At 42.1% G+C, this 18,488-nt stretch overlaps 1 protein-coding gene across 1 annotated transcript in view; it reads left to right on the top strand.

The window, feature by feature from the left end:
* The window catches only part of ighmbp2 (immunoglobulin mu DNA binding protein 2), an 80,260-nt gene that overhangs the window by 35,388 nt on the left and 26,384 nt on the right, over positions 1–18,488 (top strand). The window contains exons 9-10 of the mRNA XM_078548928.1: positions 192–366; positions 12,095–12,277. Of these exons, the coding sequence (XP_078405054.1) occupies positions 192–366; positions 12,095–12,277 (358 nt within the window). The remainder of the gene's footprint in view (positions 1–191; positions 367–12,094; positions 12,278–18,488) is intronic.

Here is an 18,488-nt window from a genome sequence, read left to right as displayed (position 1 = left end):
GAGAACTTCAAAAGTGTCTATAATTCTCTGACAATGAATTCAAGGTAGGATAACAATTCAAGTTCGCAATATAGTGGAATTGAAATCCTACTGTTATATTAGTTGCCCTATATGTCCATATAGGGACATATCCACTGTGCTTATCCACTCATGCAGTTTTGCTATTCCCAACTTCTCTTTGTGATTTCTAGGTGCTTCAAATGATGGTCCATTAAAACTCCTGTCAAATGATTATTTTGATCTTGTGGTGATTGATGAGTGTGCACAAGCTCTGGAAGCGAGTTGCTGGATACCATTAATGAAAGCCCCAAAATGCATCCTGGCTGGGGATCACAAACAGCTTCCTCCGATCATCATTTCTCACAAGTAAGTCCCTTAAAAGTAGTGAGAGGCTCTCTACCTACCAAAACCTCTTCCCTCACTCAAAAATCAAACTTTGTTTGCACATTACCTCTAGTTTAGAGGATATCCCAGGCAAAATAAAATTCCAGGTGGCATAAAGAGATTACTTGTGCAAAAATGGGAGAACAGCTTTGAGCATGATTCTAATCCGAAGAAATGAGTAACCTTTGTTAATCTAATTTGATGTTACGTGCAAAAACAGATTGGAAAATCTCCACAGATGCATAATCCAGTGCTCCTGTGAAGGAGGCTCAGAACCTGAATGCAACAACTTCCATCTCTATCATAGTAGAAATCAGGGAGTCTAGTCTATGTCTATTACTCTGTATCTGCTTTTTCCTTCAAGATGTCAGCGATGCCTGTTATTAACACATAGATGATGCACAGCCAGCAGCAATTCCAATGTAAATTTATCAGATGTATCTAATCTAGCAGGCTTACACTGGGTTTGCCTCTGTGGGGCCAGCACTTTGGGAACCAGTTCTATTAATACTGCTCTGTAACCAATACAAAGACAGTCCTATTGCTACATCATTTTTTCAAATTAAGTGTTGGAAAGACTGAAACCGTTGTTTTCAGACCCTGCTACAAACTCAGTTCCTTACTTACGGACTCCATCTCTCTTCCGGTTACTGCCTAAGACTGAACCAGACCACTCACAATCTTGGACCCTGGGGTAAGCTTCTGACCATATATATGCTCCATCGTCAAGACTGTCTATTTCCACCTCTGCAACAAGATCAGTCTGCCTTTGCCTCAGCTCATCTATTGCTGAAACCCTCTTCCATCATTTATTATCTCAAGACTGGACTATTCCAATGATGTGCTGGCCAGCCTTCCATTTTCCACTCTTAATTAACTTGAATTCATCCAAAACTGCTGTCCATGCCCTAATTCACACCAACCTTATTCACCCATTACCCCCACTGATCTACTTTGGCTCCTTATCCAGCATGCCTGGATTTTAAAATTCTCATCCTCACATTGAAATCCTTCCATTGCCTTATTCCTTCCTATCTTTGTAGCTTCCTCTAGCCCTATAATCTTCCCAGATCTCTGCATTTCTCCAATTCTGATCTCTTGTGCATTCCTAATTTGGTTGGATCTAGAACACTACCCTGAGGAACTCCTGCAGCAATGTCCTGGGATTGAGATGATTGACCTCCAACAACCACAACTATCTTTCTTTGTGCTTGGTATGACTCTGATCATTTGAGAGTTTTTCTTTCTGATTGCCTTTGCTTTCAATTTTACAAGGTCTTCTTGATGTCACACTCGCTCAAATGCTTCCTTGATGTCAAGGGCAGTCACATTCACCTCATCTCTTTTCCTTTCTCTCCTTTAAGACTCTCCTTAAAATCTACTTCTTTGACCTTTCTCTTAGGCAGTCCCTCTGGACCGAGGCTGACTTGATTCCACTCCGGTTTTGTGATGGCTGATTAGTCCAATTTGTAATCTGCAGAATCTGTCACATGTGGGGCAGGTGGTGCTTGAAGGGTTGTATAGATGGGTTGTTTGGAGGTAAGTGTGCTTCCTCTGCACCTCGACTTTGTCTCTGCGCGTTCCCAATGAAGTCTCTTGACTTGTTTGGTACCTTCCCGAGTGAGCCTTCTCCATTTTGTTGGTCACAAGCCAGGGGCTCCCATGAGTCGGTGGGGATGTTTGACCTCTTATGGGATGTTTTGATGACATCCTTAAAGCTTTTCCGTTGTTACCCTGGGAGTCTCCTGCTGCAGTCAAGTTCCAAGCAGAGCAATTGTTGCGGGAGTCACGTGTCAGGCATGCACAAACTACATGTACACCCCTCCCCCCACCATCTGCCAGCAGAGCTGGTTTTGATTCATTAGCGCGTTGTTACTGGGCAGGTTGGCTTGGAAGAGGGCACTGCTGTTCGACTGCCTTTTTTACAACTGCATTTGGAGGATCTTCTGATGGTACTGTTGATGGTACTTCTGCAGTGCTTTGAGGTGGCTGCTGTGAGTTGCCCAAGTCTCCAAAGTGTCTCGGAGTGCAGGGATCACTGGTGTTCGGTAAACCATGATCTTAGTCACATGGGTTTGAGATCCTGGTCCTCAAATACTCTTTTCCTCAGTCGGCTGAAAACTGAGCTGCCACATTGGAGGCGATGAGGAATATCACCATCTATGCCTGCCTGCATTGAGTTGAGGCTCCCAAGATACGGAAAATGTTCCACACTTTCCAGGATCTCGTCATTGGGGAAGGTGTTGTACGCTAGGACCTGGTTGGAAGTGGGTTTCTGGGTGTTTAGTGAAAGGCCTATTTATTTATATACTTCAGAGAAGGAGTAAGCAATGACCTGGAGCTTGGTTTCTGAGTGAGCGCACACACAAGCATCATCTGCATACTGAAGCTCTATGACTGAGGTTAGAGTGGTTTTGGTTTTGGGTTGAAGGCAGCGTAGTTTGAACAGTTTCCCATCTGTTCTGTACATTATCTCCATGCCTGTGGGTAACTTGATGGAGGTGAGCTGCAGTATTGCTGTAAGGAAAATGGAGAAGAGAGTTGATGCAATGACACAGCCTTGTTTGACCCCATTCTTCTATGAGATGGGGCTTGTGGCGGTTCCATTGGTGAGGATCATGGCATGCATGTCATCATGGAGCAGGCAGAGGATGGTGACAAATTTCTGAGGGCAGCCAAATAAGCCCCATAAGCATTCGTGATTGGCAGAGTCAAGATTAAGGCTGAGACCATGTGATAGTCTGGATGCAATGGCCACCCCATTTCTTTGACCAAGCTTTTGGTCAATAATATCCCTTTATGTGGCTCAGTGTTAAATTTCATTTGGTAATGTTCCTAGGAAGTGCCTTTGGATGTTTTGCTATGTTAAAGGTGCTATATTAGTGCATGTTATTGTGTTAGCTCTTGATGGAAGAGGACAGTACAGTGGGCAGAAAGACCTAGTGCAGTGTGATCCATGCTGATATCCACATTAAAAAAATGATGACCATGGCATTATTGTTTAAGTGATTGATGGGGTCTTGATTACTACTGAGATGTATGGACTCTGCAAGCACTGTTACTTCAATGTCTTCAAGATGCTGGTATTTTCAATCCCCAAGGACAAGTGAGGAGGAAATCTTATTACATTTGTGAAATTTCTGCTCAGCACTCGATGTGTTCTATTTTTCTTTTCCATTCCAGCTCCACAAGCTGCACCTAGTAAGTAATTGTCATTCTAGACCATGCAGTGCTCTAATTATTCATAACAATGTGGCCTTTGTGACTCGCTCAGGCTCATGCTATTCATGAACGATGAATATTTTACCCTTACGAAAGAATAATTGGAGCTCCCCATCAACATTGCTATAACCCACATGCCATGAATTTATCTCAATGGCAAATTCCACTGTAAACATAATAACTCTTTCTCTTGCAATTTCTTGTGGCTATTTATGAAAGAATATTGACTTGTTCCTCTGCTCAAGGGAACAGTATTTCCCAATAATCAAGGAGGCCAATTCAGTGGAGTTCTGGAAGTATAATGTGGTGCAGTGTAGAATGTATGAGCAGTATTCACAAGTTTACTCAATATTACACTTCAGGGAGGTGAGAATCATAATAATTGAGTTTTGGAGAGTGCCCTTTGGGCCACAAAAATGTTTTCATTTCTGAGCAGAAAATAAGCATATAAAAAATAAAGGATAGTCAAAGGAAGCATTGGGCAGATTAGGGACCATGAGGATTTTCATGTGGAGACAGAGGGCATGATTTATGTATTGAATGGATGCTTTGCATCTGTATTCACTAGGAAAGAGCATGTTGCCAATAGTCAGGTGATAATAGAGAAATTGGATAGGATAAGAAATAAAGAGTAGGTACTTAACGAGGTGGCAGACCCAAAAGTAGAGAAGACACCTCATCCTCCATAGCTTGATGAGGGAATTAAGGGTGGAGGTTGCAGAGACACTGGCCATAACTTTCCAGTTTCCCTTAGGCATGGAAGTGGTGTCTGAGGACTGGAGGGTTGCAAATGTTACAGTCCTGTTCAGGAAGCGGGAGCCAATTAGCCTAATGTTGGTGCATTTTAGAGATATTAGTCTGCAGCAAAATTTATTGGCACCTGGAAAAATATGAGTTAATAAATGAAATCCTTCTGTTAAAGGGAAATTGTGTTTGACTAACTTGATTGAGTTCTTTAGGAAGGATATCAAGATTTTAGAGAAGGTGCAAAGATTTACTAGAATGGTACCAGGGATGAAAGACTGCAGTTATTTAGAGAGGCAAGGGAAATTGTGGTTGTTCTTCTTGGAGCATATAAGGTGAATAAGAGATTTAATGAAGTGGTTTGACAAGAGTAAGTAAGAATTAACTGGTTTTAATGATAGAAGGGTCATTTATGTTACCTTACAATAAATTGAAATCCTAAGAGGCCATCCAAAATTGACTCTTTTTATTTACAAAAATATAAACATTGTGCAGAAAGGTCCTGTGTATTGTTTCTAGCTGCTCTTCTAAGCACCACCATCTTGCTAGGTTGGAAGCTATAAATCTCACTTAAAATTTCAAGAAAATTTTGTCTGTTTTCCTGATGCTGCCATATTTAATGTTTCTTCTTTAATTAGAATTTCATAGGTCAATTGTAGACCCTTGTAATTATCCCATTTGGGTTAGATGAACTGACTCTGCACAGACACAGATCTAACATTGAACCTAATACAAAAGCAAAATATTGTGGATGCTGGAAATTGGAAATAAAAACAGAAAATGCTCAGGTCAGGCAGCATCTGTGGAGAGAGAAACAGAGTTAACCTTTTACGTCGATGACTTTTCATCAGAACCCTGCTAAAAGGTCATCGACCTGAAACACAACTTTTGTTTCTCCCTCCACAGATGCTGCCTGACCTGCTAATTATTCCCAGTGCTCTCTATCTTTATTTCAAGCATTGAACATTTCTGATTTGTAGGCTTCAGCTGTTCACTAGATTAATTTACTAAGCCTCCTAAGGTGCTTTGAGATAATGACATTTCAGAAGCCTATTAGCATTGCTTGACTAATTTTGGTACTCAGTTGAAGTATTCTAAACATTTTCTGCGATTATATAGGTTGGAGACTAATTGAATGAAAGTTTTAATTCTAGCTCCTTTAGTAGCTTAGTGGATTTAGTTCCAACTGTGGGTATGAGCCGTACAGGGCAGCAAGTCATAAGTGTAGTAGTAAGGTCTGGTACATACAGGATTAATGTGGCACTGAGTACAGTGCTGCCCACACAGTGATATAAGAAGGCACATGACCCAGAGCCAGGGCCAGCCTGGAGATGGACAAAGATGGGTAAAGACCTAGGATGGAGTCAGCTCCATACCTGTACCCTCTATTGTATGTATGTACATAGTTATGAGTTACTAATAAAGACCTGCTGTTAATATACTGACGACTATGAAGCCTATTTCATGGTCTCCGAGGCAGGATTCTTCATGGTGGCAACCTCGGGATCAAAACCCTCATCCTCTGAAAAATGCTGAGTAAAAGGAGGCACTCAACAGATTCTGCACTGAGCCCAACTCCCAAATGAAGCTACAGACCCTGAGAAAACTCACCAGAAAAAACAAAAATATAAAGAAAAAGCTCCAGAGACAGAAGAGCCTGGAATCAAACAAGAAAGACAAGTTTTACTTAAGCAGAAGACTGCATTGCATCCTCTTTGGAAGTCCAGCTTCAGCAAACAGAGTTTGCAACCTGCAAGGAGAGATAAAATTTTTAAATTCCAGACCAGCTAGTCCTGAGAAACCCCTTTTAAGTCATTTGTTCAGATGCGCCATTTGAAAGCAACCAGGCACTAAACCCCATCCCAAGCTCAGAGCCTCAATGAGTGGCTCCCAAGCCCAGCGAAAGAAAATCATTAATAATTAATTTTATCTATGCCATATACCCCATGACCATCCAAGTTCGGAAACAACAAGTCTAAAGTTCTTTTCCAAGATTCCCGACTTGTAACGTGATACCGCTGAATGAATTTAGTCAGCAGCCAGCCAACCTACACCGCCATTGTGGTCCTTTCTTGTTCGGGCAGAAGACGCCATCGCCATTTTGAAAAGCCTGCCAAAAATCGGCAAGTGTGGAAAGATCCTTTGTTCAGCAGTAACTGGCGACACCATCATGGAAGCCTGTAATCTCAAAAAGCTGTACCCACACTTTTTAAAACCTTCAAAAATGGATTGCATTTCCACACTTCCAGCTCCATTGGGATTCACCTTTGGCTCAGACCAGTCGCACGATTGGAGTCCTTGGAGGAGAATATTTTTAAGATTTAGCATTGCTGTAGGTCTAAGTAAAAAATCAGGAGCAGGACAAGTTAGTGCACTTCTTTACTCGATTGGGCCAATAGCAGACGATGTCATTGCAGGCCAACCTATTGAATCATCTACCAAATTTGATGATGTTTTGAAACCTTTTGACCTCTATTTCAACTTGAGATCCAATAAAATACTTGAGAGTTAAATTCAATAAGAGAGCCCACCTCCCTGGGGAACCTGTCGACTTCTTCATTAACAATCACTATTTTTTTAGAATGGCACTTGGATGTGAATATGTCAGTTTAAAGCCTGAGCTCATCCGAGACAGGATCATGGTGGGTATTGTAGACGATTCACTCTCTGACCTCCTACAAGCTAAAGATGACCTTATACTTGACAAGGCTACCTAGCTGGCTAGTCTGTCTGAGCTACATGAAGAAAGACCATCCTAAGGGGGGGAGAACACATCATGGGGCAGAAACCAAGCCTCAGTCCACCATATTAAGTCACAAAAATGTGGGGAAAGCAACCCCTGAAAATCCAGCAGAGTGACCTTGCCTGCTCTGCGGTGCGAAGCACCCTCACAGGAAAGATCAGTGTCCTGCGAGCAATGCCCAGTGTTTCCACTGCAACGGACAGGGATACTTTGGTGAACTGTGCAAGTCAAAACCCCAGTGCTGCACAGATAGCCCAAAATACACCCATGAGATTGAGACCTAAGACTCAGAAGATGCACAGCCATTCTTTTTGGGGGACATCAAAGAATGTGGTTCCTCGTTTTGGAAGGCTGATATCCTGGTAAATGGTCATCTAACAAATTTTAAGTTAGGCTCAGGTGCCAGTGCAACAGTCCTGTCAGATGAGGAACCATTGCCCCAAGGCCTTTGGTTTTGAACGACAGACAGTCCACTGTTTGGAGCGGGGGAGTCCGACTCCCGGTCACCGGCAAGATCCTTGAACCACTGAGATATGATGACAAACAAATTTTTGAGCTGATGTATATCATCCGCAGTCAGTCTTTCCCGCTTCTGATGTTGAGACTACCACAGTCGTTAGACACCCATGGTTCTGAGTTCTCAAACACGAAAGAGTATTCGGACTCTGATTTCACCTGCGATCTCTTTTTTGCGGAGCAGATTTGTCCATCATCATTCCAGATCCCAGAAAGTCCCCAGTGGTCAGACCAACCTACCACACATGAGATTACCATTGTACCTCCAGTGAAAGTGGTATTGGAGAAGGATCAACAGTCAGAGAAACTGCTACCTCCAACTCCGATGATAGTACAGTTAGTAGACATACTAGCAACTGTGCATACATGGCAACTTCCAGCCAGCGTGCCAAAATCACAAGGGATGTGGGAACCTTGTAGTAGTTGCGCACCATCAACAACAAAAATCAGAGGTGAGCATGCTACTCAAATCTTCAGCTTGCCACAGGAACGCTCTTCCTCAGCCTCAGAGAGCTTCTCGATGGCCCAAATGGAAAAAGAAGAAGAAAAGGCACTGCCAAGTAGCCAAACACCATTTTCGTCCACCCACAAGCAGCAGTCAAGACAAACAACAACCACACACTGCAAAGCCAGCCAGATCAACCGGGTGTGGTTGAACATCAAGCAATGGAAGAAGTGGATGAAATCATACCTAAATACCAGTCCAACCTCCAAGCCAACAACAATAACAAGCAACACCAGAGCATAGCACTGTCCTGACAACAGCGAATGAGATGTGGAAGAGTTATATGGCCTCCAGACTGCCTGAACCTCTAACTTCAAGGAATTGAAGGAGAGAGATGGGGTAGCGAGAATATTATTATTAATCTTAGAATAGCATTAAGATTGTAACAGTAATGTTAATGCACAAGACTCATAATAACGTAAAACTTAGAAGTAAAGTGAAGTAACTCTATATCCATGGGACAAAGACTTGTGGGGATGTGTAGTAGTAGGGTCTGGTACATTAATGGTTAATGTGGGACTCAGCCCAATACTGCCCACACAGTCATGTAAGAAGGCACATGACCCAGAGCCAGGGTCAGACTGGAGATGGACAGAGATGGATAATGATCTAGGATGGAGTTATCTCCATACTTGTACCCTCTACTGTACAAGTATGAAAGTACAAATATGGAACTACTTGTTTTTAATGAAGCCTTGCTGTTAATATACGCAAGACTAAGAAGTCTACTTCAAGGTATCTGAGGCAGGATTCTTCAATAAGGTGCAATACCAAACTTGTATATGGCCCAGGTTTTAAGGTAGAAATAATGGTAAGGCTGTCAGTGCTCATTATTCTTAAGGGATAACTCGGACAACATTTTCTAGCCTTTACACCTGTGCAGTTAAACATGAGAATGAGGAAGTTGCTGTCCAAATTGTTTTGCATTCTCCCAGAAACTTCACTACTTGTAACACGCCAAGAGAAGTAGCATCCTAATATATGGAAAGGTGTGAATTTGCGGTACTTATGTGATAGATACCCAGTAAATAAGTAAGAAAAGGTTTGGGCTTGTCCACTCAAGTGTAAGTGAACTTTTACAGTACTAGCAAATTGCACTTATAGCTATATAGCATGTTTAACATAGTAAAATGTCCCAAGGCGCTATACAGGGATGTCATCAAACAAAATTTGGCACTGAGCCACTTAAGGTTATATTAGAGCAACTAACCAAAGCTTTAGTCAAAGAGGTAGGTTTTAAGGTGTGTCTGATAGGAGGAAAGGGGGGCAGTGAAGTTTAGGAAGGGAATTCCAGAGCGTTGGCAGCTTAAGACGTAGCCACTAAAGATGGAGGAATTAAAATCAGGGTTCCACAGGAGGCCAGAATAGGAGGAGCAGAGATATCTTGGACGCTTGTAGATCTGCAGGATTCTCGGCAGTCCAAATGGAAAAAGAAGAAGAAAAGGCACCCCAAGTAGTCAAACACCATTTTCGTCCACCCGCAAGCAGCGGCCAAGGCAAGGAAGGGACAATGGTGTGGAAGGAACTGCTAACACTGTTCGTTCACTGCTGAGTGTAAAATCCAGGCCATTGAGTTAGTTAAGTCTGGGATTGTAGTAGACATCCAACAGATGCTTTGAGCACCCCTAGTAGAGTTGGAGAAAAACAAGCAGAGTTTCTACTTTTGATATCTGTGCTGGAGCATACATGTAAATGAAGACAGGATTGAATTTGGTTGTGGTTCCTCTACAGTTGAATAGTTGTTGACACTGTACATGCTTCCACATGAAGAATGACCGGCTGGATTGGCAAAAGAGACCATGGAGACATGAGGAAAATATTTTTCTTTGCAGCGAGTATTTAGAATCTGGAATGCGCTGCCTGATGGAGATGGAGGGAACATTAATTATGGCTTTCAAAAGGGAATTGGATAATTATCTGAAGAGATAAAATTTGCAGGGCGACTGGGGAAAGGCAGAGGAGTGCAACTAGGTCACCTGCTATTGCAGAGAGCAAAGTAGACAGGACAGGCTGAATGGTCTATGATTTTATGATTCTCTGGATGAGGCACTGCTGATGCCTTTGGAACCAGACCCCAGCATGAGTCAGTGCCTTCAGGGAAGGGATCAGAGCAAATAATTCAAAGCAGAAGGTTTTGTTGCTCTGCGTTAGGGTATAGGTTTACGTCCATACAGTGAGGCCTTCATCCCCATTGTAGACAAGTGCCAAGTGAATGTTAGGCACCTCACCAGAGGGACACCGAGAATGTTAAAGACTGAGATTGACTCAAAAGCCATTATCTCCACCACGTAGAAGGACAAGGGCAGTAGATACATGGGAATACTACCACTCCCAATTTCCTTTCCCCTCATCTCAATTTGGAAACATATTGCTGGGTCAAACCATTGGGACTCCCTACCTAACAGCATTGAGGGAGTAACTCCACCAAAAGGCCTGCAGTGGTTTAAGAAGATAACTCACTACCACCTTCTCAAGCTAATCACACACCACTCATCATCCTGACTTGGAAACATATCACTGTTCCTTCATTGTCACTGGGCCAATATCCTGGAACACCCTCCCTAACAGCACTGTGGGTGTACCTACACCACATAGACTGTAGCAATTCAAGAAGGCAGATCACCACCACCTTCTGAATTAGGGATGGGCTATAAATGCTGGCCTAGCCAGCGATGCCCACATCCCGTGAATGAATAAAACAAAGTTAGGGATGAGCAGTAAATGCTTGTCTTGTTACCTATATCATAGAACCAAAGAAAAGTTACCACACAGAAGGAGGCCATTCGGCCCATCTTGTCCATGCCAGCCTGAGGACACCCAGGTGCCCTTTCTAATCCCACCTTCCTGCACCCGGCCCATAGCCCTGCAGCTTACAGCACCTAAGGTGCAGATCCAGGTACTTTTTAAGAAGAGGTTTCTGCCTCTACCACCAACTTGGGCAGCGAATTCTAGACACCCACTACCCTCTGCGTAAAAAAGTTCTTCCTCATGTGCCCCCTACACCTTCTGCCACTTATCTTGAATCTATGTCCCCTGGTTCTAGAATTCTCCATCAAGGGAAACAATTTTATCCTGTCCACTCTATCTATTCCCCTCATAATTTTGTACACCTCAATCAAGTCACCTCTCAGCCTTCCTTGTTCTAAGGAAAATAACCCCAACCTATCCAATCTCTCCTTGTAGCTACACTTTTCTAACCCTAGCAACATTCTTGTAAACCTCCTCTGCACTCTCTCCAGAGCTATTACATCCTTCCTGTAATGTGGTGACCAGAACTACACACAATACTCCAGTTGTGGCCTCACCAGTGTTTTATACTGGCCTCATCAGTGTTTTATACCTTACGACTGAATTAAAAGAAAACACTGTAGCCCTGCACTTTCTGGTTTAAGAGCAGTGTTAAAAGGCCTGGGAGCAGGCCGTTAACTCTTCCATACTATAATAGGTTAACATTGAAGGTTCAGCATTTCATGGGCATGTTGTGCTGCGCACCAGAAATCACATGGAGGACTTCCCTGGAGGCTATACTGTTGGGTTGGGCAGAACTCTTTCAGGCAGTCCCGGCCTTAGCTTAGTTGTTAAACTGAAAAGCTTTTGTACAGAAATTGAAAAATCATGGTTTGCTATTGCTTGGTTAACTTGTGAGCAAGGCTTAGTATTGATGTCAGAGCTCACGTGTTATCAGCCTGTAACAGCAGCTGCTGCAAGTTACGGGGATATTTTGGGTGGCGAATGAAAAAGAAGTAATCCGTTGAATATACACTATTTCATAAAGCTCCATTAAAGTTGTGTGATGGATGGTGTTCAGTTTGAAATGCTTAATTATTTCATAATGTCTGCAATCTAATGGAGTCTAGTCAATTTTCTTATAGTATAATTTTGCAAATTATTCATATGATTCTAAAAATTCTTGAGTTGTGCTCTGTCTGTCATCTTTGGGTTTCTTTGCAGCTTAACTGTTCTTTGCACACTCCCAACAGAGCTGCAGCTAATGGCCTATCGCTCAGTTTGATGGAGCGGCTAATCCAGAGATTTGGTGAACAAGTGGTGAGAATGTTGACTGTCCAGTATCGAATGCATGACACTATAATGCAGTGGGCCTCCAAACAGGTGTACTATGGACGACTCACAGCTCATGAGATGGTGGCAGAACACTTGCTAAAGTAAGCATGATAATGAAATGAAAACAGAAAATATTAGAATCACCTGGGCAATATCCCTGGAGACAGAAATGGTTAATATTTCAGGTCAATGACTTTTCATCAGAACCAGAAGGTGTAGAATGTATAACAGTTTTTAACAGTCCCAGTATGTCCTGGTTGGCATCACATCTTCCACCCTCCATTAATGTGAGCTCATCCAAAACTCTGCTGCCTGTATCCTAATTCCTGTTCACTCATTACTTTTGTGCTCACTGGCCTACATTAGCTTCTGGTTGGCAAAGTCTCAATTTTAAAATTCTCATCCTTTTCAAACCTCTCCAAGGCATCACCTGTCCCTATTTCGGTAACCTCCTCTCAACTTACAACCCTCATACACCTCAATGCTCCTCCCGTTCTGGCCTTTTATGTCAAACTTTGGTTTGATAAAGCTCCTGTGAAAAACCTTGGAACATTTTAAGAGTATAAGGACATAAGAAATATTAACAGGACTAGGCCATTTGGCTCTCCGGTTTGCTGCGCCATTCAATAAGATCATGGCTAATCTGATTGTGGCCTTAAGTCCACTTTCTTGCCTGCCGCTCATAACCCTTGACTCTCTTGTAGATTAAAAATCAGCCAGCCTTAAATATGTTCAATGATCCAGCCTCCACTGCTTACTGGGGAAGAGAATTTCAAAGATTAATGACCTGCTGAGAAAAGAAATTACTCTTCATCTCTGTCTTAAATGGGGAGACCCTTATTTTGAAACTATGTCCCCTAGTTCTAGATTCCTCCATGAAGGGAAACATTTGGCATCCACCTTGTCAATCCCCTTCAGAATCTGATATGTTTCAATAAGATAACCTCTCATCCTTCTGAACTGCAATGAGTATATGTCCAACCTGCTCAACCTTTCCTCATAAGACAACTCCTTCACCCCAGAAATCACTTGAATGAGTCTTCGCGCAAGTGTGTCCCCTCTTAAGGGGACCAAAACTGTTCACAGTACCCAATGCCCTATACGGCTGTAATGAGACTTCCCTACTTTTATACTCCATCCCCTTGCAATAAAGGCTGGTGTTCTAATTGCCATCCTGTTTGCTGCACCTCTGTGCTAACTTTTTGTGATTCGTGTATGAGCATTCCCAAATCACACTGTACCACAGCATTCTGCAGTCTCTCCATTTAAATAATATTCTGCTTTTCCATCCTTCCCACCAAAGTAGACAACCTCACATTTTTCCATATCGAACTAAATCTGCCAAATTTTTGACGACTTCTATCTATATCCCTTTGCTGACTTTTTGTGTCCTGCTCACAACTTGCTTTCCTATCTTTGTATCATCAGTAAATTTGTCTACAGTGCACTTAGCCCATTCATCCAAGTCATTAATATAAATTGCAAATAGTTGAGGTGCCAGCACTAATTCCTGTGGCACTCCACTAGTTTCAATTTTCCAATCTCAAAGTGACCATTTATCCTGACCCTGTTCCTGTTAGCTAGCCAATCCTCTATCGATGCTAATATGTTACCCAAAGCACCATGAGCTCTTATCATGTGTAGTAATCTTTAATGTAGCACCTAATTGAATGCCTTTTGGAAATCCAAATACACTTTGTCTGTTGGTTCTCCTTTATCTGCCTGGCTTGTTGCTTCCTCACAGAATTCTAATAAATTTGTCAAACATGATTTCCCTTTCACAAAACCATGTCAACTCTGCTTGATTGTATTCTGATTTTCTAAATGTCCTGCTGCTACTTCCTTAATAATGGATTCCAACATTTTCCCAATGACAGATGTTAGACTAACTTACCTATAGTTTCCTGCTTTTTGTCTCCCTCTTTCTTGAATAGGTATTACGCTTGCAGTCTTCCAGTCCACTGCCTCTGCAGCCATTTCATTTGAAACCCGAGAATGCAGGCCATTAGGTCCAGTGCACTTGTCAGCCTTTAATCCAACGGTCTTCCTTTTCATTTTAATTTCTTGCTAGTTTACTCTCATACTATAATTTATCCCTCATTTTTTTAGCCATCCTTTGCTGGTTTCTAAAATGTTTTCCAATATTCTGGCCCCCCCACTGATTTTTGCCGCTTTGTATGCATTTTCTTTCAATTTGACACCATCCTTAATTAACCTCAGATGATGCATCTGCTTGTAGAGTCTTTCTTTCTCAATGTAATGTGTCTTTGGTGAGAGTTATGAAATATCTCCTTGAATGACTGCCACTGTTTATCTACCATCTTACCTTTTAACCTATTTTTCCAGTCTGCTGAAGCCAACTCTGTCGTTTTATCTTTGTATTTGCCTTTATTTAGTTTCAGGTTAAAGTTTCTCACACTGAAAGCTAATTATGAAATTCTAACCTGCTATGAACACTCTACTTTTTTACTATGAGATAATTAATTAGCCCTGTCTCATTGCACATTGCCAGGTCTCAAATAGCCTGTTCCCTAGTTGGATGTAGAACATATTGTCCTAAGAAACTGTCCTGAATACACTCTATGAACTCTTCCTCAAGGCTACCTTTGCCAATTTGATCTGTCCAATCTATATGAAGATTAAAATTGCCTACGATTATTGCAGTACCTTTCTTACAAGTCCCCATTATGTCTTGATTTACAGTCTGTCCTACAGTGTAGTTACTATTTGGTGTCCTAACACTACTCCCACTTCCTTCCCTCGCAATTTCTTATTTCCACCAAACCAATTGTACATCATGATCTTGCAAGGATAGATCACTTTTCATGACAGTACTGCTCTCATCTTTTATTAACAGAGCTGTCCCACCTCCTTTTCTTTTCTTGCTAACTTTACAAAATGTCAAATATCCTTGCATATCCAGGGCCCGGCTTTGGTCACCTTGCAACCACATCTCTGTAATATTTATCATATCATATACCCATTTATTTCAATTTGTGCTATCAATGCATCCATCTTATTATAAATGCTGCATGCATTTAATTCTTTTTTTCCCCCTATTTTTCCCTACTCTAACCCTACTTGCTGGGTGCATTTTTATGTTTCTATGCTCTGTTTCTTCCTGTTATACTTGGGTTATCATTCTCGTACCACTACCCTGCTCTATTGCCTTGTACATCCTTGTTAACATCCTAAATCTCCTCTCACTATGAACCCCCCCCCCCTCAGCTATTTAGTTTTATACGCTCTCTACAGTCCTAGTTATACAATTTGCCAAGACACTGGCCCCAGCGCAGTTCATGTGAAGCCTGTCCTAGTGGTACAGCTCCCTCTTTCCCCAGTACTGGTGCCAGTGCCCCATGAATCAAAACCCATTTCTCCCACACCAACTTTTGAACCACGCATTCAACTCTTTGACCTTATTAACCTTACACTAATTTGATTGTGGCTCAGATAGTAATCTAGAAATTATTAGCTTTGTGGTTTGACTTTTTAATTTAGCCCCTAGCTGCTCTCATTCCTTCTGCAGAACCTCTCTCTTAGTACAACCAGTGTTGTTGGCACCCATGTGGTCCACGACAACTGGATTCTCCCCCTCCCATTTCAAGTTCATCTCCAACCCTGGGGAGATGTTCTTAACCTCGGGACCGGGCAGGCAACACAGCCTTTGGACTCGTGCTGTTGTCTACAGAGAAAAGTATCTATCTCCCTAACTATATTTTCCTCTGCTGTTAGTAAGTTACTTTTTACTCCCCCACTTGAATGACTCCCTGTACCATAGTACTGTAGTTAGTTTGCTCATTCTCCTTGCAGTCTCTACCCTTGTCCACACAAGCTGCAAGAACCTCAAACCTGTTGGACAATTGCCAGGACTGTGGCTCCCATACCTGCCTCACTGTAATCACACACTCTGTTCCTGACCAAGGATCAAATATGAAGTACCTAGTCTAAGAAGCGTCGCTGTCTCCTGGAAAAAGTGTCCAGGTAACTTTCACCCTCCCTGATGCATTGCTTTGTCCGAAGCTCGAGACGTCAGCTCATCAGCTCTGAGCCCAAGTTCCCCAAGCTGCAGAAACTTATTGTACCAGTGCTGGTTCTTTGGAAGAACTACCATCAGTGCCACGCCCCTACACTTTCCCCATGGCTTTGTAAATTTTTCCCTTCAAGTACTTATCTAATTTCTTTTGATTGGAATCTGCTTTCCTTTTCAGGCAACACATTCCAGATCACAGTAACTTGTCTATTCATTTATTTAAAAAAAGTTTCCTTGTGTCACCTTTGGTTCTTTTGACAATGCCCTTAAATCTCTGCCTTTGCAAACAGTTTCTCTTTATTTACTCTAACAAAACCATTCATGATTTTGAACACCTCGATCCAATACCCTCTTAAGTTTCTTGCTCCAAGCAAAACAACTCCAGTTTCTCCAGTCTTTCTACCTGACTAAAGTCCCTCATCCCTCTCTTAAATGTGGTGCCCAGAATTGAAAACACTATTCTCGATTTCTTGTGACCTGGAAGCTGAAGGGCCACTTGCTCAGTGAAACAAGAAAATTAGCCCACCGTTTGTTACCTTCTCTGTTCCTGTTCTGATTATACATTTAGATCTGTGGAAGTGCTGTGAAAGCTGGGCCAGCCTTCAGAAGGACAGTGACTGCTCTCAAACTTTTCTTGGGGAATCTAGTGACACGGGATGCTAACTGAAGAACTTGGTTTTGTTCAGCTGGGAGTTAGAGTTTTTTGCAAAACTGTTGAGGTCTGTGAGCGATGGACAGTGCTGCATTGCTGCCGGTGAGGGTTGAAATGTGCATTTTTGGCAAGCTGGGATGGCGCAGCAACATTTAAATATGTTCTGACTTCGTCTTAATAGATTTCTTGAAACCAGTGATTTAAAGGAACAGGGCGTTATTGACATAAAAGGAGAGATTACAGGAGGTTGGCTTTGAGCAAAAAGCCTATTGAATGTCCGGCTGCTATGTCCTGAAATGGCAGGCAACAGAGCGTAAGCAAGAGAAGAGTCTGAACGCAGAAGCCAATATGTGGAGATTTGTCAATTCTTTTCCTTCCTCAAGTCTGCTAATATATGAATTCTGATAAAATAGAGATGGTTTACTCTTGAACAATGTTTTTTAAATAAACTGGAATGCACTGTCAGAAACACAACATTTTAGTTAACAGATGGCCACCACTCTTTGAGAGTGTATACAATAGGCTTGCTTTGTGGAGCAGATAGATTGCAAAATCCTTTTGAAGTTGTTCTACTGGCTCTGGAGTAAGTGTATTAGCCTTGATTGCTGAAAGTTTAAAACCTCAAACTTGTTTTCAAAAGATTGCGCATTTTATTAATATTGCAAATATCTTGTATCATGTGGCAAATATGTGGCCACAAGTTTGGCAAACATCAAAATCCTATTGGACAACATTGATTTACTTCATGTTGCCTCTCTTCATTCTTTCTATCAAAATTTATCACTTCACACACTGATGATCCCAAATATTGGGCCTGCAGTGTCAAATTTTCCAGCACTGGAGGTTCTAGCATAGGATGACCATTTGGGATTTCAAAGCAATGAGTGGGGATCAGCATAGAAATGAATAGCACTCGATAGTTGTGCGGTCCTCCACTCACAAGACAGGTTGTATTGTTTGTCCATTTAGTTTGCCTTCTCTCTGCCTCTGGCGACTTGTTTTGTTCATCAAAGTATGATTGCACAGTGTTGAGAATTTCTCTAGCCCAGATTTGGGACTGGAGTTAAACAACATTAACAACTAATTTATGTAGAGTCATACTGACTGATGGCCTTACAATAAGAGGGGGAATTGGAGATCCTTGAAACTCCGGTTCCAATCCCTATGCTTTGAGCCCTTACATTCAGCTTCTTGGAATGACAGTATAAGAGGCAGCTTAGAAATAGCTAAATAAATATATCTGCTTTGAATAATTACACCACCTTGAGGTCACTGTAATTCTAGCTGCACAGTCAAGGTCAGGATGGGGTGGCATTAAGCTCCCCTTTGACATAAGTCCGGCTTTAAAATTCTTCACCTACACCCATAAGTATTCAAATGGTGACTTCCCAACCTCCACCAAATCTCACGTGTCTCCAATCCCAATTTTCACTGAGCTATGTTTTCTCCATGCCTCCTAACATGCTAAATTTAAAATCCTCGTATTTATCTTGAAATTGCACCATTGCTTTGTCACACCCAAACTCTGCGATCTGCAGCCACCTCCTCAGCTGAATGCTTTTGCATCCCCCTCTCTTCATGCCACCATTGAAAGTAGAGCCTTCAGCCCCTGGATCAAGCTCCCGAG

This window comes from Cetorhinus maximus, chromosome 9, assembly GCF_964194155.1.
Source record: "Cetorhinus maximus chromosome 9, sCetMax3.hap1.1, whole genome shotgun sequence".
Lineage (NCBI taxonomy): Eukaryota > Metazoa > Chordata > Chondrichthyes > Lamniformes > Cetorhinidae > Cetorhinus > Cetorhinus maximus.
Note: the sequence above shows the minus strand (reverse complement) of the source record. Positions and strands in the feature narration are given on the sequence as shown.